Consider the following 23,153-nt stretch of genomic DNA (forward strand, 5'->3'; position numbering starts at 1 on the left):
CATGGCATGGCTATCCATGGTCAGAAAGGTTTGCTCCTCAGGGATATATAATCCGTATGCATGCTCGGCCATCCCGTTCTCGTTCCCCTGGTCCTGCCTTTATTTTATTTTTCCTATTGTGCCACGTTTGTTTTGCAAGGTCATTTTTTGTGGTGCTTTTTACGTGCATTATCCATAATTATCCCGTCTATACATTGCACCTTTTACTCCCCGTTATAATTTCGGGTATCCTTCTTCTGCACATATATACTTGGACCCTCGCCCCAACCTTGCCTACCCCCTTTGTTGCTTCCATCACTTTGGATCATGTTTGAAGACATTTATGATGCGGATGGAGCGCGCCGATGCTCACTGCCGTAAGCATGCTTTTTCTTTTTCTTTTCTTTTTCTATCTCAAATCGGTCCGGACAAAAGGCTGACTCGTTCCGAACAGCACCCTGAATTCCTTCACCTTTCACTCGCAGGCGGAGGGACAAGAAGAGCCAACCATGCGGCGTCTGCCACCACTGCCTCGTATTGAGCCACTACCACCTGGCCCATTCAACCCCTTCACGGCAAATGCGTATGCTCCGAGTCCTCCGAGCTCTCAAGACTCCTTCCCAGCCAAGTCTACATGCTCCACTAGTGACCAGATCGTGTCACCTCCGTCTCCGGCAAGCTCGGTGGATCTGAGCTTGAAGGAGACCTTCTCGACACAAAAGGCCTTTGGATGGCCCAATGATATGTCGTATACCGAGATCATGTCCTTGGTGGCGCCGCGTAACATCAACCGGAAACCTCCCCTGCAGCAGCTCTGTGGCCGCAAGCGCAAGAACGAGATGACCTCGAGCGACCAAGACGACCAACGCGAGAAGCATCGCATTGCCGAGGGCAACCGGCGCAAGAACCTCAGTCAGCTACACCGAGAGTTGGACGGCCGCGTCCACGACTTTTTTCTCGAACGGGCTGGCTGGAATCCGAGCAAGAGTCTTCCCCAATCTAAAGAGCACATCGTTCAGGGGACCATCTTTTTGATTGATTTTATGCTGTCGATCATTGTCCACCTCCTGCGTCAGGAGAAGCACATCCCGCCACAGCTGTCGGAGAACCTGCAGGGTCAGCTCCGTTGCATGCAGCTTCAGCAGCTGGTTTCCAGCCTACAGTCGCAGAACCAGGCGACGCAACAGCAGATGCGCTTCCTCAAACAAGAGTATGACGACCTGCTCGACAGTCATCGGGCGCTCGAGTTCAAGCTCAAGTCCTACGACCAAATGTTCCGCTCTCCCAAGATGGAGGTCATCACTCCATCACCACTGGCTGCCCTCCCCGAGCCTCCCCAGAAAAAGAGGCTTCCGGGCCTGCGAGTATTTTGTGACGAGGTTGCAGCACTCAGCCCGGAGGTGGAGAATACTGCGACTACGCCGATTGTGTCCACATCACACAACAATAGCCTGGGCACTTTACTGCGTAGTACTCCGCCATCCACTAATCCATCATCGCCGCTCTGTCTCACCTCGTCGTTTTCGCAGCAGCTGTCTCCATCCTTTCAGCGAAGAACCTCGTACCAATGCATGTGAGAATCAACAAAAAAAAAACGACGTCGCATGAGCCGGCTATATCATCGCTATATAACATGGCACATAACGAGGTTACGATTTAATCACTATACATATCTAGAAATGAAGCACGAACCGGCGACAAATAAACAAGTCCAACGAAAACCAAAAACCCTTTTACTCTCTCATGACTGATGCCGCCTTCTGCTTCGAAATATTTGCGCGCTTTCTTGGGCGGGTTATCCACCTCGCCGTGTACTTTTACGCTGCAACTGGTTGGCTTTGAACTTTTTTTTCTTTTTCTTTTAACAAGAGCGTTGTTCTTGGATTTTTCCTCTTTGATAATACGTTTTTCTATCTTTCCTTGGATCTATTTACTGTTTCATTTGTATCTAAATTTTCATCTCGGACATTCTCTGTTACTTTCTTTTCCTTTTTCTCTTTTATTTTTCACATTTATTCTTTTTTGTCAATGTGGATATGCTATTGGATTGAATAAAAACTACCCAAATCACGATCAACTATTGTGACAGTTTCAGGATGTGCTAGCACATGAAAAATAGAAATCTCCGATTAGAAAGGCGCCTTGCATTTTACCTCGATCCTTACATGAAATTTTATAGTACGTAGGTAGTCATAACCGCCATATGCACATGGACGAGCGGAGATATTACTGATTTTGAGCAGCTGTGCGTAACTACTCTGGATGGAGTAGTGTACGTGTATATCTATCCCTTGGGAGAGGCGTGCTGGTGATGGTGCTTAGTACCTGGTACCTGGCCATGCTGCCTGCAGGGGCAGTTTCTCCACTATGGCGAATCGTGCGTGTTACTTTTTCTTTCTTTTTCCTGGATTTGCCCCTGAGCTTTTTCGGTCGTGGTCATGGCTTTTGCTGTGCATGCATACATGTATGTACTATTAGTGAAATGGATAGAAAAAAAGTATTCCCCTTGCGTCGGGATACATCCGGGTGGTGGGAGTACGCAGCGGCAGAGCTGCAGGGGAAGAAGAGAGTTTGTTAGTTGGTTGCGTGGGTAGTTGGAGGTGGCGAGATGAGTAAGAATTGATTTTTTCAATTATTTATATTTTATTTGGGTGTTGAATGTGTGGGTATAGTATGTTAATTGTTGTATATAGTAAACGGTTTTATAGATCGATGTCCTTTCTTACTACATATGTACCACCACTGCCAGTATCAATGTGCAATATTTATTGTAGTTGCTTTCCACACCGCAAAACAGGTACAGTTAGACTCATATTTTAGTAAACGATCATCATCTTGCCATGAGTATCGATAGGTCACTTGTTCCTCCATGTTGCTTGCACTAGGTTGTTTCTAGTCCTTGGCGAGATACTGGTACGTGGCTAATACTGGACAAGAGTATACCGAGTCCGAATCTGGATCCGAGTCCGAGTGTGCATTTGCATCGCGACTAATAATAATAATATTAATACTACGTACAATTGATTGTCTATAGTCAATCAATGGGATGATAAACATCCGCCAATCACAGCGCCGCGACACGACAAAGAGGTGCTACACACATACAACAAGGCTATTGTCGCTCGCATCCAGCCAGCCCAAACAAAGGGCACACGACACCATTTTTAAGATTTCTCATATATCCTCCATCCTCCATCCTACATAGTATTATTGCTACATACTGGCTGTCATTCTGGCTGGGCCCGGCGCGACCAATAGCAGGGCCGGAACGCGCCGGCTCGTGCCCGCAACTAGTCTAGACTCTCTCTCTTCTCTCTCTCCCCGGCTGAGACAGCCCCATCTTTTTTCTCTCTCTCTCCCTCTCTCCTCCCTCATCCGTCACGCTGTCCCAGGTGTCCACTCATCCTACCGATATAATCGCTGTTTCCGGGTCTGATCCCACCGTCGCTCGCTTCAATCTAAAACCGTCGTGTTTTGTACCCTGTGTTTTTTCGTCGGAGGATCCAGGCTCGAAGGGCGTGCGTGCGTGGATCGCTGGATCGTGGATCTAATTAGGGGGACAGGTCCACTTCATCCAAAACAGAGATACGTACACAACAGAATACGGAGGGAAGACGCACACAAACAACCCAACAAAGGAGGGAATAAGAAAGGGGACTTTTAATTTTTGTATCCTTGTCCGACCTTCCGGCGATCTCGTCCACAATGTTGCTCCCCAAGGGTGGCGTCACATGGAAATCGGCGCGCGCCAGATTACCGCCATGGCGAGCGGTCGTGGTGTTGTTGACTAGGACTCGTTTCCTGGTGTCCCTCGCTGCGACGGGCTTGATTGTGCTTTTATGGCGTGGTATCAGCAGCTCGGCTGCGGAAATGCAGAGGTTTGTTGTCCTATACAGAAGGGGGGAGAATGCAGAATCTAACTAGAGTAGTAGCTTTTACTGCTATGGACCGTCCAAGTCCCCTATGCAAATGACCCTTAACGAAATGAACGACTGGAACGCACACCTCCAGACGCCAGTCGGCTTCAACCGCCACGAGCCCTACGATGTGAACTCGACCTCGATCTCGTCCGTCGACCTGAACCCGATCAAGTCGACCCCCAAGGCCGCCGCCAACGGCGAGCGTATCTTGATCCTCACCCCGCTGCGCGACGCGGCTCCGTACCTGCCCAAATACTTTGACCTCTTGTCCGAACTAACCTACCCGCACGACCTGATCGATTTGGCCTTTTTAGTCGGCGACTCGACCGACGACACCCTGGCCGTGCTGGGCTCCGAGCTCCAGCGCATTCAGGATCAGGTTGATGAGAAAGTCGCGTTCCGTAGCGCCGTCGTTGTTCAAAAGGATTTTGGTGCGGATGTTGAGATGGATATCAAGGAGAAGCATTCGTTCGAGGCCCAGGGCCCCCGCCGCAAGGCCATTGCGCGCGCCCGCAACTTTTTACTCTACTCGGCTCTCAAGCCCGACCACTCGTGGGTTTACTGGAGAGATGTGGATATCGTCGATAGCCCGAAGAAGATTTTGGAAGATTTTACGGCTCACGACAAGGACATTCTCGTGCCTAGTATGTTCTCTCTCTCTCTCTCTTTGCACAAGACTAATATCGGCAGACATCTGGTTCCACCGTTACGAAAATGGTAGGGATATCGAAGGAAAATGTACGTTGCACACCCCGTTCTTGTGACCATGGCTAATCGAATACTAGTCGACTACAACTCCTGGATCGAGTCAGACAAGGGCCGCCGGCTGGCCGACTCTCTTCCAAAGGACACCATCCTCGCCGAGGGTTACAAGCAGTACGATACCGGCCGCACATATCTCGTGAAACTCGGCGACTGGCGGAAAAACAAAGACGAGGAGGTGAGCCTCGATGGGGTTGGTGGCGTGAACATTCTGGTCAAAGCCGATGTCCACCGAGCTGGTATGTCAAGCCTTTACACCTTGCAAAATTTCCATATTGCATGCTGACGTTGACGTGATTAGGTATCAACTTCCCCTCTTATGCATTTGAAAACCAGGCAGAGACCGAAGGATTCGCCAAGATGGCCAAACGCGCAGGCTACGAGGTGGTTGGTCTTCCCAACTACGTAGTCTGGCATATCGACACGGAAGAGAAACCGGGTAACCTCGGAGGTCGCAAAGCATACTGATTGTACTGCTATGTTTTACGTTTTCTTTTCTCTTCTGGAAGTTTCCCTTCCGGCTTTCTCTTTCGACTCGAGTCGCGTCGGCTTCCGATTGTAATTCAATGCGGAACCAATCGGCCGTTGCTATTGGCAAGCTATAGAATCTTGCGTTAATGAAGTCGTTAATACTGGGATTTCTTGAGGTTGTGCGGTGTTTACAGTCTTCTTTGGCGCATTCGAAGGCATGGCATTTGATTATTTTTTTGTCTTTTCCTTTTCGTATCTGTGGTTGTGTTGTATAGATTCGGATTTCTTCCTATATTGTTGGTTGCTCGACTCCCTTTTTTTCTGTCTTTTGGGGTTTATTTGTTTGTCAGGATCAAATGGTGTTTGTTCCTTAGGATACTTTCCGCGGTCATGAATCTTCGCAGCTACGAGTTCGCATTACAGCTTTATATACTGACTGACACGAGCAAGTCGTCTGGTGGGTGACTTGGTTGCGAAAGACCACGCGCCGTGGGACGGGATTAATTCGGACAAGCAGGGGATTAGTAATGGAGTGTGGTGACTGGTCGTATTGAGATTTGTATATATTCATTTCAATGAACTCAATGACTGGCATTTTTTATAGAAAAATTCTAGTGTACTGGATTTACTCGACTGCTGGACTGAATAGGCATATAGATCGGAATAGCTAGTGACCCCACCCGGCAACATCACTAATCACCTCGAATAGCTCACCCCACTCTTGCTCTCTCCTCTCTCTTCTCTGCTTACTCTAGCTTACTATAAAACTAACTCCTCTTTTTCTCTTCTCCTTTCTTTTCTCCTCCTGCCCACCCTGGCTACTCTACGAGCTTTCAGACCCATCTTCTCTACCGCCGCGCGCCGTCCTGCGATCCGCCTCGCTCAGCATCATCATTATCGCACTTCCCTCCGAACGCCGTTTTTGCGTGCCAATATGTCGACAGAGGCAGATTCCAGACTGGAATTCCTGTGCATTGTGCCCGACAAGCCGGGCGTGAATGCGCGGAGAATCGAGGTTCGACCGTACGTGTTGCATAACAATTGCAAAGTTATAAGAAGTTGGGCTAAGCTTTGACTTGTATAGAACTCACGTCAAGAACCTTACTCCGCTGATTGAGTCCAAATCCCTTCTCGCTGGCGGTTCGTCTTTACCCTCAAAGATTTTTTTTTCTTCTTCTTTCAAATGCTTATTAAACTACTGCAGGAGCCATGTTCGTCGATAAACACCCTGCTCCCGGCGAAACGCCGCAATTCCGAGGCAGCGCGGTTATCATTCAGGCATCGTCGCCCAAGGAGGTGCTCGAGATTCTGAGCAAGGATATCTATGTTGAGACAGGCGTGTGGGATTTGGATAATGTGCAGATTATTCCGGTGAGTTTCCTTCCTTTTTTCCTCTCTTATATTGGGTTATGAAAGGATGCTAACGAGAGCGGTTGGGATGTAGTATAAATCGGCGGTGCGGTTGGGTATGTAAATTGGCGAGTTGATGATGAATTATCAATGATAATAGATCATCAATCATATGGATTTTTTTAAATACATGTACATGTTATACATGCGCCCACCCAATATCGACAATGACGTGCGTCTCGTCAACCAGGCAAAACCCTCCCGGCTCAAGCTTCTTCTTCTTTTCCCCAGCCCCGTATGTGTCCCTTTGCCAGCTTCGTAGTCGATTAAACACGATTCGCGACTTTAGCCCGTTAGAGGTAAACCACCGGCGCACGCGGTTCTCCCACCTCCCAGTCAGTCTCTGCCAGCTCGTCGTCCATGCAGAAGTAGAAGAAGGGTGCACAGCTTCGTACGCTTTGCCACTGTACGCCACGCGCACATGTGGATTGAGCCAGACCCCCTTTTGGTTGGTTAGCGGGTTGTCTGCGTGTATCAGACAGCATTCAGACCCTTCCAAGTGGTGTGTGGCCAGACTGTCCGGTATTCCGCGAAATTGTAGCGGGGTCAGTCTGTCGTAGAATGGCGTTGAATCCATTATTACTGGCAAATCAGTATTTGCAGGGAAAGAAAGAAAGAAAGGAAAACACACCCATGCTGTTCCAGCAGCTCTTGACAGGAACTATCTCGTTGCGCTCCATGGCGAGGCGCGACGCTCGGCCACGGAAATACGGCCATGTCTGCATCATGGCCTCGTTGCCCTCGCTATCGCGCAGGGCAAAAGTGTCGTAAAAGGCGGGCGGTTTTGCAAAGTCCAAGGCACACGCAGCCGCGTACGAGCCATGGTTGGTGTCGAGCAATGTGTAGAAATCGTCGTTCTGTGGATACTTTTAGCTTGATATCTAGAAGTACTAGTGATAGAAGGGAGATGCTTACTGTGAAAACAACATCATTCAAAAACAAAATCTTGTCAAACTTCAACCCAAACTCCGTCTTCAACCCGGCTAGCGGTTTTAGACTCTCATTCCTTTCTCGTGATAAGAAAGGAATCCTGCGCAGCTCGCGCCGGCCACGCGGCGTATCCACCCAGCCTTCTTCTTGCTCCTCGGGCTCGCGCGAAATCGCATCTAAGTGCGAGGCTTCACTCAGACTGATTGTGCGGTTTATGCCGAGTTGTGCGAGGTAGTAATCCAACTCGATCAGAGCTCCCTTGGTATTGTCGTAGCTTCCGCTCTCTACTACCGATACGTAGACATTCTCGGCTCCTAGGGATTGGACTAGGTTGAGAATGGCGGTGTTCCAATGAGACCGCAGCACGATCTCGTTGTTCCAGTGCGTGCTGGCAATGAAGATCCGTTCTTGAGTAGTTGACTTTGTTTTGGATGGTGTATAGCCCTGATTATTCCTGCTCTGCAGAGGATCTGAAGGTGAGCCTCGAAAGTGAGCCCAGAACAGATCAAAAATGAGAAATATGATAGCTAGCAATGCCAATCTGGCGAGATACCGTTTCATGCGTATATTCAAGACGGGCATCTTGATGTATGGAAACGGCCTAGAAACAACCACAAGGGAATATCGCGCAAGGGTATCATAAAACAACACATGGGCCTGAGGATGTTGAGGTCAATTGCTGGTAACATGCATATAGTAAATCAGAGTGTTAGTACGACGTGGGTTTCCAAAGAAGGGGTCGCAATGCATGTCTCGGGAGGAGTCATATAGTCTTCGCCCAATATAGAAGCCGCCCAGTATAATTAAGTATATATAAGTTTATAGCTGATAGTAAATCAATTGATGCATAAGTTAGTTAAAGGGAGCTTGGCCTCCCTGTGTAAACACCTACGCACGCTGAAAAAGTGGGCCCACCACGTGATCAAACCATGCAAAAAAAAATAAAACCAGACAGCCCAAAGAGGAAACAGGGGCCATTCAAAAATGAACTTAAACCAAGTTTAATTATGTTATTGGTGCTTTTTTACATATGTTTTCCTTAGGAGTTAACGCTGCTGGTCCCTCGACGAATCATCCACCTGACGACACGTGATGCGGCCCCGCTTCGTGGCTTCCGCGGCTTGTTTATCCAAAGGCAACCAACCGTCAGGCTTCAGCCCAATCACCTAGAAGAAGGAGAAAGTCGATACTCCAGCCATTGGCCCTGCGTCCTGCAAATTTGCTTAGATGGCAGTCTGTCCTCTGTGACGTTGTTTATGCAGGCTGCAATATCCGCTTTGGTGTAACCCGCCTTTTCGTGTGCGAAATCAAATCGACATGTTTGGCCTGAGATCGACATAAAACCGATCATTTTTACGTTTTGGTTATTTCGTCTTGCTTCAACTATTGCCACATTTATATCTGGCCATCATGTTTTCGTCCGCGCTCAAATCTTTCAGCTCCAACATATCTTCTCATTATCAGATCTCGCCCGATCCTGCTTTTATTTCAGGTCCATGGAGAGTCCACGACGGCAAGAAGAAATCAACCGACACTGCGGCTTCGATCTTTATCTTTGACAGGAAACTCCTGGACCCAAAGGCGGGTGGCTTTGGCGGCCGCTCGGCGTCCTCATCACTTAAGAAAATCCACGATGAGGTGGTCGAGAGACTCAAGCGTGAAGTGAGCAGTCTCACCCGCTTACGCCATCCTTCCATTCTGCAGGTGTTGGAGCCCGTCGAAGAGACTCGAAATGGCGGGCTCATGTTTGCCACGGAGCCTATCACCGCCTCTCTAGCCGGTCTCCTGCGCGAAAAGGACGCCCAAGAAGGGGGATCAAGATCCAGTCGCTTCATGGTAGAGTCTGCAGATGGATCGAGGAGACGACGGGAGGTGGAGATTGACGAGATCGAGATCCAGAAAGGATTGCTTCAAATTGCAAAGGGACTAGAGTTCTTGCACGAGTCTGCTAGTCTGGTGCATGGTAACCTGAATCCGGAAGCCGTCTTTATCAATGCCAAATCAGACTGGAAGATTGCCGGATTGGCGTTTGCTGGGCCTCCCGACGGCTCAGCTGCGCAGTCTTCTCTCCCGCCATTAGCTCTTTCAGAAGTTCTCTACCAGGATGCTCGGCTACCTGCATCGGTCCAATTGAATTTGGATTACGCCTCGCCGGATTTTATCATGGACACAAATGTGACGACATCTGCTGATCTTTTCTCCTTGGGACTGATTATTGTTGCCATCTATAATTCTCCACATGTTTCCCCCATCCAGTCTCATTCCAACATCTCTACATATAAAAAACTCCTCAGCACTCCTTCAACGACCCCTTCTCAAAGTAACAGCTTTCTTTGCAAACAAACCATTCCAAAGGACCTCGTGGCTCATGTCCTTCCCAGACTGATTACAAGACGGCCTGCCCAACGCTTAAACGCGCGTGAGTTTCAACAGTCCCCGTACTTTGACAACATTTTGGTATCTACGATTCGATTCCTGGAATCTTTGCCTGCAAAGACTCAAAACGAGAAATCCCAATTTATGCGGGGCTTGCAGCGCATCATCCCCGAATTCCCAGCATCTGTGCTGGAAAAGAAGCTTCTCGGAGCACTCTTGGAGGAGACTAAAGATCGTGATTTGCTGGCATCTATCCTGCAGAATGTTTTCCACATATTGAAAAAGCTTCCAAACGGACGTCGTGTGTGCCCGGAAATTATCATTCCAAAATTAAAAGAGATATTCCTTGTCAGTGGCAGCAAGACTCCCGTGCAAGAAAGGGACAGCAATCGAGATGCTGGGCTTATGGTCGTGCTCGAGAATATGCAAGTTATAGCAGATAACTCTTCAGGCAAAGAGTTTAAAGAAGGTTCGTTGATCGCTCTCCGGGAAATCTAATGGTTGTTATTTGCTAATCGTACTCCATTAGATATTCTTCCTATTGTCCAACTGGGAATGGAATCTTCTACGCATTCATTAAACGATGCAGCTATGAAATGTCTGCCCGTCATGCTTCCAGTTCTCGATTTTAGCACAGTCAAAAATGATATTTTTCCGCCAATTGCAGCAACATTCAGCAAAACAAACAGTCTTGCTATTAAGATTCGCGGTTTGGAAGCATTTGTTGTTCTCTGTGGAGGCTCTCTCGACAAAGATACTGAGCAAAAAGACGACCTTTCAGGTGTAATCGAAGACAAAAAGACGACCAGGGCGACTCCCACATCGATACTTGACAAGTACACTGTGCAGGAAAAACTAGTTCCACTTTTAAAAGCCATCAGGACCAAGGAACCTGGTGTCATGATAGCAGTCTTGAACGTATTCCGACAGGTTGGAGGACTCGTTGACACAGAATTCATTGCCATGGAGGTACTTCCTGTTCTGTGGGCGTTCAGCCTGGGACCGCTGTTGAACTTACAGCAATTCGAGCAGTTCATGTCGCTCATCAAGTCTCTTTCAACCAAAGTCGAACGCGAGCAGGTTAGAAAACTCCGGGAACTTTCTTCCAGAAGCGATTCTGCCACTCCCCGCCAGTCCATGGGTGGCGGCGCCTTCGCAATCAGTGAGACGCCCGGCGTGAGCGAAACGTCAAATGATTTTGAACAGCTAGTCCTAGGACGTAGCGGTGTGAGCAATGCAAATGGCAATGGTGGTTGGGACAACTGGAGTTCCGACACTGCAGCAGCAAAGCCGGCAAGCCAAGCCACCTCACCAGGGTTCTCGTGGTCGTCGAATCAACCGCAGTCTACTAACAAGGCGACGAGCGCGGTTTCCATGTCAAGTGCCTTTTCATCAATGGGGCATACGTCTCGGTCTGTAACTCCCGATTCCAGTACCAGTGCCTTTCCTTCGCTGGAGGCCAGCCGACCGACACCTTCTATGGGGACAGCTATGAGAACAGGGTTCCCTACCTTGCAACCCTCAGCTCCATCCACTCCATCTTGGAACCAGCCACAGCCACAATTAGCGAACCGCCCACCCCTTTCGCAATGGGGCAGCACTTCGTCTTCCGGCGGCTTGACGAGCCAGACGCCCAGTGCCTTTGGGCAGGCTGCTCAGCCAACAACTAATTACTCGTCCTTTTCCATTCCCCCGCCGCCTGTCTCTTCTGTGAGCCAATCTCCCCAGCAATGGCAGCAGCAACAACAACCAGCGCAGCCGAATATATGGGCATCAGCTGCTCCGAGCTCTTCTCAAGCACAACCGGCCGGGCAGCAGCAGAAGAAGCAAGGTCTTGACAAATATGAGAGCTTGTTATAGATGACAATACAATCTATTGTAATTACCTGTATATGTTGTATTCGGTATTCCAGAAATAGACCATTTAATAAACTTCTTAAATTGGTTTAGTCCCACATACCTAAGTAAGATCAATCGAGATATGTGGATATTGGCGTAGTGATAATAGAAGACTGCTGATGAGACATAGTAGTATGAGAATCCCACACAGTAGACTAGATACATGATATCTAGCTATTCAAATTTCACTATATAGTTAACCATCAGCTACTGCAGTCTGCGGGCCTGCGGCTAGCGTCGCATTTATAGTTAACTACCGCCGAAGCTGAGCGGGATTAAGCTCCCGCGTGTTACCTTCCACTTCCGACTGGCTGGCTACAACACTTGATGTCGCCTTTACCCCTCCCCGATGACCCCTCCTCTTCTTCGACGCTGTCGCTTCATGCCTGACTGGAGCTGTCGACTTCCTCTCTCGCGACCACGCCCAGGCTTCCCTACTCTCCAGCGACTGTCTCAACTTCGCCATCACACGACACAACCCATTGCTGCTACGACACCACCAGCCATGGATCCGAACGTCAGAAAGCACTACTTGGCCGACTCGCCGCCTTCTGTCGTGAGGCTCGAGATCAAACCTCACTTTGAAGCTTTGCAAGATGAAAAGACCAAGCGCTATGCCCACTTTATGAGCAGGTAAGGTCCGCACCTGGGTTTGACGTCACTATTGGGTGCAACTCCACATAATGGAAGCTGTTTGCTGATATGGTCGCAATTGTTGTTAGAGCCGCATTTCAGGGCACTCGTGTTGCCTTGCGTCAGACTTCTCCCGAATCCGAGCCCATTTTCAACCTGATCATTGCCCTCTACAAAACAGTCAACGGCGACTGGAACAGCCTCACCCAGAAAGCCGGAGTCAGTGCCCAGGATCTACAGTACTTCCTCGAGTATGCAGCCCAATTCCTCGGCAACTGCGGAAACTACAAGGGATTCGGGGATACGAAATTCATTCCAAGACTCGACGCCGATAAATTCAGGGCTCTCGCATCTGTTACTCCTGAGACACAGGCTCTTTTCGAAAAGGCTAGCAGCACCGGAGGAGGAATTTACGAAACAAGTGAGGTCGGTCTGATGCACCTGGGCTACCCAGACCACGGACACTTGACTACCTATTACCCCGACTCGCCAGATATCAAGAAAGCCGAGATCCAAGCCGTTGGTGATTTCCTCGAGAAGAAAGGCCTTCCACTAGAGAATACGAGGTTGAGGAAGACTTCTGCTGGGGATTTCGAACTTCTCATCGCTTCCGGCTTGTCCGCACCCCCGGTTCACGACAGAGACCTTGGAAATGAGAGCTCCTTCGATCTGGGCGGTTCACTCGCTGGGAAGAAATTGAGCTTGGTCTTTGGCGATTACCAGAACGAGATGTCGAAAATTGCACACAATATCAAGCAAGCTGAATTGAATGCGGCAAATGACACGCAGAAACGCATGTTAGAGCAATATGCCAAGTCATTTGGAACTGGATCCATCGAAGCGTACAAGGAAAGCCAGCGTCTATGGGTGAAGGATCAGAAGCCAGCGGTAGAAACTGATATTGGCTTTGTCGAAACCTACAGAGATCCTCACGGCGTGCGAGGAGAATGGGAGGGATTTGTGAGCATGGTGAGTCAAAGACGGTAAAGCTCTGTTGAATACATACTGATGATATACAGGTCAACTTGCCCCGTACCAGGACTTTCAGCGACCTCGTCAATGGTGCGACCGAATACATTGTTCGTCTACCATGGGACAAGGAATTTGAAAAGGACAAATTTCTCAGCCCAGATTTTACCTCTCTTGAAGTTATGACTTTTGCTGGATCAGGTATTCCAGCGGGTATTAACATTCCCAACTATGATGACATTCGACAGAACCTCGGTTTCAAGAATGTATCACTGGGAAATGTCTTGAGTGCTAAAGCTCCAAACGAAAAAATCCCATTCATTGCCGCCAAGGATCTTGACGTGTACCAAAAGTACCGTGATGGCGCTTTCGAAGTCCAAGTCGGTCTTCATGAGCTACTTGGACACGGAACTGGCAAGCTCCTCCAAGAAACTGCTCCCGGTGAATACAACTTTGATGTATCGAACCCACCGATTAGCCCGATTGACAACAAGCCTATTTCCACCTGGTACAAACCCGGCCAGACGTGGGGCTCAGTCTTTGGAGCCATTGCTTCCTCATACGAAGAGTGTCGCGCCGAGTGTGTGGCCATGGCTTTGTCTTGCGATTTCGATATTCTGAAGCTCTTTGGATACGGTGATGGCACCAAGGATCTCTCCGGAGAAGGTGGAGATGTGCTGTATGTAGGCTATCTGCAAATGGCTCGGGCTGGAGTCGCTGCTCTCGAGTTCTGGGACCCAAAGAGCCAAAAATGGGGACAGGCTCATATGCAAGCGAGGTACAGCATCCTGCGAACATTCCTCAGTGCTGGCGATGATTTTGTAAAGCTAGCCTACACCAAAGAGGACCTATCAGATCTTGAAATCCACCTTGATCGGTCCAAGATTCTCACGCACGGACGACCTGCCGTGGAGAAATACTTGCAGAAACTGCACGTCTACAAATCCACTGCTGACGTTGCCGCTGGCACTAAACTCTACGATGACATTACTTCAGTTGACGAATGGTGGGGAACCAAAGTGCGACCTGTCGTGTTGGATAAAAAGGTCCCCAGAAAGGTGTTTGTCCAAGCCAACACGCAACTGCAGGGCGATAATGTGGTCTTGAAGGAGTATGAGCCAACTCTTGAGGGGCTGATTCAAAGCTATGCTGAGCGTGACCTCTAAATTAGTTACAATCGCCTAAAAAGAAACAATATTAGTCGTATCCAACGATTTACGTACCTCCGTATTCTGTAGTTTTCCAAGGTGGAAATTAAATTACATACAAATCAAATGCTATGAATATGCCCTACTACTTGCTAATATACGAATTTCATGGTATTGTTATAAAACCCAGATACCTCACGGAAGGAAACAGAATACAACGCAAGTAATAGTATATGCATTGCACCAAAAGGGTGTTTTGGTGGCTGTGCACTATGGGCTGCTATTCCCTCATGACGAGCGGTTCTGGTTGGGGATTGGTTCAGATATTTGTGATCACAACCGAAGATTTCTGGATCGACACGGAAATGCGTTGGGCTATCAATTGTCATCAGTGACTCCATCAAGAGGGTCCAAGGGCTCGACAGTCTTTTGCACGATATAGCTTTGAATTGTTCATCACTCACATAGCATTTTTATTTGATATCGGGTCATCCCAGTCTCCGAGCGATGGCTTCCTAGGATTTTGGGATTCCAATCCACTCGATTCTAGGAACTCCTAAAATCAACCCATAAAAGTCGTTTGGGTAATGAATCGCCGAGCTGAAGCCCTGGCGTCCGCCTGTACTACATCCTCAGTAGTAGTTGAAAGTTAGCCTATGGCCATAATACTGTTTGATAAGCTCTTTCCCCACTCCTGCCTATACGTGCATAGAGCGATAACCAAAGTCGATGAGGACCTCTGATTTATTGAGAAAGAGATTGTAGCTCGTGGACCTATTATGCCCGGCATTCATGCCTAGAGAGGCGAAGCCCATTGACACTCTGTTCTGAATCGTCGTATAGTCAATACATCCTCCAATACCGCCGTTTCCTGTAGCTAGCCCGGTCACTCCAAGTGTCCGGTAGCCATGACTCAATATGCTCGCTGCTGCTGTTACTTATAGTGGTGTCAAGAACGACGCGGCAGAAATTTGCCGTGATATTTGTGATCAGTTGGCGCCCACCACAGGAGTCTACTGTCCCTGGTAGAGGTATACTGGTTCCGTATTCATGGTATGATGAATACGCTATTTGTGAAGCTGGGATGGGAGTTTGTGGGCTACTTCGTTGCATTCGTTGATGCTCGCTCCAAGATCGAAAGAGGAATAGACTGACTTGGATTGCATTGTGTAATACCTGAGCTTTAAGAAACGAAACAAATATCCATCAACTTTTTCACCTTGTCTTTGGACATAAAATGTCTCTCTATTAATACTTATGTCAACATTAAACTAGTTGATGTGTACATCACCGGTGTTCTGGCCGATGTTAGTATGTATATGTGGGGAAGTGATGCCTCGGGGCTATATTATTAGTGGGGATATCTCTTAAGGCTGCTTTAAACATTTCTCCGAGTATATTCAAATGTTGCCGAGAATTATTGGTGTTATTTTGCTAGACGAAGTCATAACTTGATATTATTTCCCACCAGGCTAGCAAGAAGTGGACCCAAAACAGAGACTTGAGACAGCCCCTAGATATTGACCATAGTTTAGAAGATATAAATATTATCTTGAAACCTTATTGGGATCTACGTCGGTCATTTCTGCGGGGATTTTAGGCTGTCGGTGGGCCCCCCGACGCTGTATACATGAACATCGGCCGCCGCCCGAAGGAGCTCAACCCTAAACACACAAACTACCTAAACAGGTAATTCGCTACCGAACGCTTTTTCGTCTCATTATGGATTATTAATATTAATTATTTAATTAGCTTTTCCAAAAGTAAAGCATCCGGAATCTTCGACGCGTCTTCCCTTGGCCCGCTTATTAATGCCAACTAAATCTGGGGGTGTCGGCCATGTGCGCCGAAAACCATCGGGTTCTTGAAGCGACAGAGTCGAATGATTCTCTATTTTCGAATGAAATCTCTTCCTTAGATCTATGCTAGTGGCAATTTTTAATAGGCTCTATTTCCTAGATAGAGCCTTTATATGTACCTAGCAATAAAGTCTGATTTAGCCCCGTTGAGCCGAGCCCTCCATGTTATTGGGTCTATTCTTCAGGCATCATGCTTTTCGCTGGGACAACTCATTGTTGGCCGCGTTGTGAGTGGTTTAGGATTTAGGGCACTGTCAGCTACTTCCCGAGCTAGCAATTAGGGTGAAGCAAGCTAGGGCACAGGGGGTCGGCCGTGATCCTCGAGAGTGTTTTCATCAATTTTGGACTAGGTGAGTGATTATTTACCTTTAACAATCTCAACGGTGTCCAGAGTCGAATTCTGGGCGCCGCGGTGTTTACATGCACACTATTGCATTCATATTATAGTTTTGACGGTGGGCCAGATCGGTCGACGAAAGCTCACGTTGACGTTTTGTCTGGGGATGGGCATCTCAATGGTTATACTAGCTGGAATAGTGTCTTAGCTAGGCAGTCGTGCTGCTATAATTGTAGCCGGTGTTTTCATCTTCATCTTCTCTGGATTATTTCCTATAGGGCAAACGTTTATTGATTACCAAGTGTAACAAAACTAAATGTCATCAGATGAATGGGTCTCACTTTCTTGTATACAAGCGAAATTAGACACTTTTAGTCCGTGTGTCCATCGCAAGTATTTCGACAGGATTCGCATGGCTATTCAACTTTGTAGTAGCCGAAGTGACGGCAGTCGGGTTTTCCACGGTTTCCTAGAGACACTATGTCGGGTGGGCGATACTGAACTTGTTCCTAATTTTTTCCCTGTAAGTTTTGAATAACCCCTCAAGTCTCCCTCCGAAAGCATTTATTGCTATTTCTTTAAATATCTGTATGCTTTTCCTTCCCAGAGACAAGTGGAAGAAACGTCGAGGAGGTCGATGAGTTATTTGAGAGCATGACGAACGTCTTCTATGCAGTCAGTATTACTAACAGTCTCCCTCGAAAACATACGACCAAACGAGGAATTGCATTGGTGGAGAAGGATCAGGAATTACAGGCTAAGCAGGACAATATCATGGAGGATACAGTCAAGACCGAGAATTAAGAACTGGGATGTTGGTCAACTTCTTAAGTTGAATTCAGTGCTCGAAAGTGTATTTAGATAGCCACATAGATTAAAATATACTCAATTTCGTATTTTCCTTTAGTTGCTGTTTGGGGGGGATGGCAATTGATATTAAGGTTATTGTGGCTAACTTAAGTTCAAGGGCAAACGGCATCTAAATACAGGCAGAGAACACTGATCGCCAAATGAATTGGATAAATTTATACTTCTTAAACTAAACACAAGTGTATGAATTCCAGTTGTCGATATTACCAGCCACAAATTTGGCAGTCGCAGGCCATGGGCAGAGCTTCCTCGTAGTGTTGGTACCATCCGGAGACTCCGAACTGAGCATGTCGGATGGCTTTATACCTTTTTCTACCCAAGGAACAAGCGCCTCCAAAACATGATATACAGCTGGCACATGCGGGTAAGAAGGGTTAGAACCGCAGTGTCCGCCACCAGGAACCATGAATACTTCAATAAAATCAGACTGACTTTTCATAGTCCGTTGAATTTCCTGCAGATGCTGGAGGGGCCACAGGGCGGCATTGTACTGGTCAGACCAGCCCTGTGTAGTGATTATCTTGCTGCCTCGTTGTTGAAAACGTGAAAGGTCGGATGACAGAGCGTCTATGAATGGCGATACCTTTTGATTCACGGCATCGACGTCCGATCCCCAGTTAAATTGGAATATATTGAAGCTTGAATCTTTAAAGGCTACTTCTCTCAGAATTGGACCTGTGTAGTCCAAGTAAAGGATCAATTCTTGGCCAAGTAAGCCGTTCTCTGACCCCAGGCTGAATCCGGGGTATATCTCTTTCCCAGTGCGAATATCCTTGGGACCTGCATAAATTTCCTGCAACGCTTTGATCTGATCCGCTGTCAGGCAGGTTGGTTCGTTATCGTCTGGCGTTTGCCCAAATTTGCACTGAAGCGACGTAACATTAAAGGAGCAGCGTAATGGGTTCTCGATAAGTCCGTCCTTGACTCCATCTAGCTCGTCGCATGCTTCAATAACATTTTTCGTAACAAATGACAAAACTTGTTGACTCATGTATGCTTTTCCCGTGGTGTGTAATCCATTCCAAAGAAAGCTTAGGATGAGGTGGCTGTACCAATTGCCAGGACTTCCAGCATATATACCGTCGAAAAGCTCTGGGTGATACTGGGCCAAGGCGTATCCTTGGGCGCCCCCTGTCGAGCATCCCCAATAGTAACTAAAATCTGGATGCTGTGAATAGTATTTCGCAACAAGTGACTGAGTAACTGGTGTAGCGATGGCAACAGAATTGTGTATCCAGGCCTGCAACTCCGCCGAATTGCGAAGAAACGGGACGTCTGTTCCATCTCCATTGGCTGCCTCTGAATGACCTGCGTCTGAACCGGCCACAGCGTATCCCAGATTCAGATAGGTCAACATAGTGTTATTCTCAATCGTCCCGGCAAATCCGCCGTCACCTGGGGGGTATGTCAGAGTAATGTATTTATTAGAGCTTTTTTCTTGCAACCGGATTTCTCTCTACCTATCATCAGATATCTTCCATTGTATTTAGCCGAGTCTGGAAGGAAAAGCTCCCAAGTGAGCGTGTTGTTTCCTGAGGCGTCAAGTTTGTCGTTTTTCGCGCTGTATTTTATGGTCCCTCGCACCCAGCAGAGGGAAACCTCGTTCACGATAGATGAGATATTAAGGCTATTAGGTGGTACTTCGATGGCCTGAGAGATATCGACGGCGGGATTAGTCCAGGCATTAGCCAACTCTGCACAATCAGGTTTCGTGGGGTGAGTAGGGCTGGCGAGAGCCCAAGCCAAGAAGAGCTGGGCAAGGATAAGGAGCTCCATAATTGAAACCCAGTAAAAACTGTATCCGATGGTTGTGCCCTTCAAGTACGTAGTGGAAGTATGCCCATTAGATAATATTTGTCTCCGCAATTGCACACCCAGGGACCGGCAGTAGACCTAGGAACACATGCTTGCAGAGGAAATTATTAATTATTGTTGGCATAAGATACATACTCCACAATTTCCTTCTTAAATGGGAGTTGCAGGGGGTGAATAATGTTGGCGGCGTTCGGCGCCGATGCCGAAGTGGGGGGACTTGATAGACGAAAAGTCAGCCAACCTAACTAGTTAACTAGTCGGCAATGAATTGGAAATACTACTGTTGGCTGAGGGAGATAGTCTAAGAAATAAGATGAAATAAGCCCTAATATTCTCCGAGTCAAGTTTCGGCCGTCGACGCCGGTCGTTTCCCCTATTGTGGATCAAGGCATAAAAAGGTGTATATCTGAAATGAACTCGGTCTTGTTCAATTATCTTTTGTGGGATTGTACTGAGAAGACTAGGAGAAAATAAAACAGCCAGACAAGATGAATGGGGTCAATAGAGCTCGCCCAATTCGAATTGGCAATGTTTCTGGCGCCACGGGGGATCACCCCAAGGCGATGTCTCGTATGGCACGAGATGGAGATGTAGATGTTATCGTTGGTGACTGGCTGTCAGAAATGAATATCGCTTGGAACGCCATTACCAAGAGTCAGAACCCTGATCTAGGTTACGAGGTAGGGTTTCTGAACCAGCTCGCCGACAGTCTCGACATGGTCGTTGCCAAAGGCATTAAGGTAGTAACCAATGCAGGAGCATTGAACACCGCGGGGCTAGCGCGAAAAGTGGAAGAACTATGCCACGAGAGAGGTCACAAAGATGTTCTTATTGCTTCGGTCCTCGGCGATGATATCTCAGAGATGATCCAGAACAGAGCCACCGCGTTAGAGTGCTTGCATCATCTTGACCATGAAGAATGGAAGCTAGCAGATTGGCCATTGAATCCCCTATGCGGTGTTGCCTATATTGGGGCATGGGGGATTGTTGAAGCACTCAATGCAGGTGCTAGTATCGTCATCTGCGGCCGCGTCACAGACGCCTCACCCGTTATTGGATCTGCAGCTTGGTGGTACAGTTGGCAAAAGAACGATTGGAATCGGCTTGCTGGGGCATTGGTTGCGGGGCGTATGTCCAAATCCTGAGGTGTAAATTGATTTATTCGTTGCACTGATCATTGTGGCTAGATCTCATCGAATGCGGCCCTTACGTGACAGGAGCCAATTTCTCCGGTTTCAAGTCGAACTTGTTGGATTTAATTGATCTTTCCTTTCCAATCGCTGAAATAAAAGGAGACGGTACCTGCATCATTACAAAATGTGATGCCTATGCCGGTGCAGTAACAAGAGATAATACCATTGCACAGCTGCTGTATGAGTTGCAAGGAGAGCTATACTTGAACCCAGATGTAGTCGCTGATCTCCATAACATCTGCATCGAGCAAATTGGAAAAGATCGAGTTGAAGTGCGAGGGATAGCTGGTCTGCCTCCACCGCCGACAACCAAAGCCATGATTGCTGCCCCCGGAGGTTACCAAGCAGAGACAACGTTCTACCTGAACGGCCTTGACATTGACGAGAAGGCTTCCATGCTGAAAAATCAATTGACTCATATGCTCAAGGATCACAACTTCAGCAAGTTTTCAGTCGACCTATACGGAGCCGCGGCAGCAAACCCTCGGAGTCAAAAATCGGCCACCGTGTCTCTGCGAGTGTTTGCCCAAGCACGGGAAAAAGAGGATCTTGGTGCAGAAAAGTTTCGGGTCCCGATCTATGCACTGCGTATGCAGAGCTACCCAGGTATGTGCGAACGAAACAGGGGCTCGTCAGAATCCAGCATTATTTCGGGAACATAGGCTCATGTTTCCCTCTAGGGTATCATATGAATCTTGATTTTCGAACCATGGACCCCAAGCCTTTTATGGAAATATTCCCAGTCGTAATTCCTCTGGATTTAATACACCACCGCGTCGTCCTCACTAGTGGACATAGAATCATTGAAGCGCCATCCCCGCCGGAAACCAGCATATATCCCACCAAACGGCCTTCCTACGAGACCAAGTCGCCCATCTCACTGTCGACATTTGGACCAGTAGCACGGGCTCCCCTAGGAAGTATTGTGCACGCCCGTTCCGGTGACAAGGCGGACAACTCCAATGTGGGCTTTTTCGTCCGACGTGAGGATGAATACCCGTGGCTGCAGACATTCCTCACTGTTTCCCGCTTGAAGGAGCTATTTGCCGACGACTGGCCAGAGAAGAATGAGCCGCCAGTGGAGAGGTGTGAATTTCCACATATATTGGCAGTGCATTTCCGAGTTTTGGACTTTCTCGACGGTGGTATTGCGAGTTCAAGCCGCATTGACGGGTTGGGGAAGGGGGTTGCCGAGTATCTACGGAGCCGTGAGGTCGATGTTCCGGTCAAGTTTTTGGCTAGGGGTTGGATCTGAACGGCTTAGGATTTACTCTGCTTGATTTTGTAGAGTGAATGATAGTACATCTCTATAATAGTATTCTTATTCTATATGTCTGTCGTCTCGGGACCTAGTTGCAGTATTCTATCTATTCTACCTCCAGATCCCCCATTCACTACTCTGACGAGATCAGAGACATCCATCCGGTCTGTATGAGCTCCTATACCTATACCAAAGCGGCAGTCTTTCGATCAACGCCATGTGGAATGATATCTACTGCAGCCTGTGAACCGCCAACCACAGCATAGTGCAATGAACTCCATCCATAGTCATCAACTGCGTGAGGATCAGCTCCATATTCAAGCAACACCTTCATTGCACCAACTCTTGCACACTCGATGTAAGGTGCAGAGGAGTGACTTTTTCCCTCGCCTCTGACAGATGCTCTATATTTCCAGATCAGCTGCAAAGCTTCTGTAATGTTTTCACTGTGAATTAATTCATCTCTTGGATCATATCACCCGTCCAAATTCATAAATTGAATCAGGCAGTATGGTACGTGAATCTATTCGTCTTAAAGTTAGGGGAATAAACCTTTCAACGCTGCGATGTACCCACTCAAGGTTGCAGGCAGCATGCAGTGGTGAGTTTCCTTCCGCGTTTTGAATATTAGGGTCTAGTCCCATCTGTATGAGAGCTTCGATCGCCTTAATATGTGCGCTTTTTGCAGCTAAATTCAGAGCTGTTTGGCCCAGCTGCGAATTTTCATGCACAGATGCACCATTTATTATCAAAAGCCTGAGATTCGCACCAGTGGCATATTTTTCATCCATATTTCCAGTGGCAAAGGCATGAAGTAGTTTGTTACCGTGCCTATCAGTTGTGCTCACATTTGCGCCTAGTTCCAATGCTAATTTTATACTTCTCGGATCTCCGGATCGTACCAAAGAATACCAATGCATGTCTGTATGAACGAAAATAATGAGCGACTCGGAACTGCCAGTAATTGATGGTTACCTTACGTTGCTTCTTTTATTATTCTATATTTCTCGTTGGCCCAGGCATTTACCAGACACTGGGGAAAACTTGATGTCAGCCAATGGCCTTCCCTTTTCCGTACGGCGCTGTATTCATGTCAAATGGAATGGGTTTTTACCTGTTTGATCAAGATTCCTCCCAGACTATGTCCGATTAGGATAATAGGCCTTTTTTTTGTTTCTTTGAGATGATGTTAGAAAGAAAAAAACAAAGCACGATGGTTGTCGAATCAATTTTGTTTGCACAGATTAGTTGCCAGCGTTCGCCATATATCTCATCCAGGAGTTGATTTGCTTCTCTAACAAAATTATCTTTCGCCGCCCTA

General features: G+C 47.7%; 7 protein-coding genes across 7 annotated transcripts; 5 read left to right on the top strand and 2 right to left on the bottom strand.

The window, feature by feature from the left end:
* Positions 1 to 306: 306 nt before the first annotated feature.
* On the top strand, positions 307 to 1,556 carry TRUGW13939_03492 (uncharacterized protein; the record flags this gene model as incomplete). Its single annotated transcript, XM_035486674.1, has 2 exons — positions 307 to 356; positions 434 to 1,556. The coding sequence occupies 2 exons, from the start codon at positions 307 to 309 to the stop codon at positions 1,554 to 1,556; spliced, it is 1,173 nt and encodes a 390-aa protein (XP_035342567.1).
* Positions 1,557 to 3,684: 2,128 nt separating this feature from the next.
* On the top strand, positions 3,685 to 5,129 carry TRUGW13939_03493 (uncharacterized protein; the record flags this gene model as incomplete). Its single annotated transcript, XM_035486675.1, has 5 exons — positions 3,685 to 3,857; positions 3,912 to 4,543; positions 4,590 to 4,637; positions 4,685 to 4,900; positions 4,963 to 5,129. 5 exons carry the CDS (start codon positions 3,685 to 3,687, stop codon positions 5,127 to 5,129), a joined length of 1,236 nt encoding a protein of 411 aa, XP_035342568.1.
* A 937-nt stretch (positions 5,130 to 6,066) lies between these two features.
* On the top strand, positions 6,067 to 6,606 carry TRUGW13939_03494 (uncharacterized protein; the record flags this gene model as incomplete). The annotated part of the gene is made up of 4 exons (XM_035486676.1): positions 6,067 to 6,155; positions 6,217 to 6,272; positions 6,337 to 6,503; positions 6,577 to 6,606. 4 exons carry the CDS (start codon positions 6,067 to 6,069, stop codon positions 6,604 to 6,606), a joined length of 342 nt encoding a protein of 113 aa, XP_035342569.1.
* Positions 6,607 to 6,681: 75 nt separating this feature from the next.
* On the bottom strand, positions 6,682 to 8,054 carry TRUGW13939_03495 (uncharacterized protein; the record flags this gene model as incomplete). Its single annotated transcript, XM_035486677.1, has 3 exons — positions 6,682 to 7,124; positions 7,174 to 7,399; positions 7,458 to 8,054. The coding sequence occupies 3 exons, from the start codon at positions 8,052 to 8,054 to the stop codon at positions 6,682 to 6,684; spliced, it is 1,266 nt and encodes a 421-aa protein (XP_035342570.1).
* Positions 8,055 to 8,882: 828 nt separating this feature from the next.
* On the top strand, positions 8,883 to 14,515 carry TRUGW13939_03496 (uncharacterized protein; the record flags this gene model as incomplete). The annotated part of the gene is made up of 5 exons (XM_035486678.1): positions 8,883 to 10,317; positions 10,378 to 11,679; positions 12,176 to 12,380; positions 12,470 to 13,349; positions 13,400 to 14,515. The coding sequence occupies 5 exons, from the start codon at positions 8,883 to 8,885 to the stop codon at positions 14,513 to 14,515; spliced, it is 4,938 nt and encodes a 1,645-aa protein (XP_035342571.1).
* Positions 14,516 to 15,340: 825 nt separating this feature from the next.
* On the bottom strand, positions 15,341 to 19,339 carry TRUGW13939_03497 (uncharacterized protein; the record flags this gene model as incomplete). The annotated part of the gene is made up of 3 exons (XM_035486679.1): positions 15,341 to 15,596; positions 17,734 to 18,958; positions 19,024 to 19,339. The coding sequence occupies 3 exons, from the start codon at positions 19,337 to 19,339 to the stop codon at positions 15,341 to 15,343; spliced, it is 1,797 nt and encodes a 598-aa protein (XP_035342572.1).
* A 527-nt stretch (positions 19,340 to 19,866) lies between these two features.
* Positions 19,867 to 21,826, top strand: TRUGW13939_03498 (uncharacterized protein; the record flags this gene model as incomplete). The annotated part of the gene is made up of 3 exons (XM_035486680.1): positions 19,867 to 20,506; positions 20,566 to 21,177; positions 21,252 to 21,826. The coding sequence occupies 3 exons, from the start codon at positions 19,867 to 19,869 to the stop codon at positions 21,824 to 21,826; spliced, it is 1,827 nt and encodes a 608-aa protein (XP_035342573.1).
* Positions 21,827 to 23,153: the final 1,327 nt, after the last annotated feature.

This window comes from Talaromyces rugulosus, chromosome II, assembly GCF_013368755.1.
Source record: "Talaromyces rugulosus chromosome II, complete sequence".
NCBI classification, from domain to species: domain Eukaryota; kingdom Fungi; phylum Ascomycota; class Eurotiomycetes; order Eurotiales; family Trichocomaceae; genus Talaromyces; species Talaromyces rugulosus.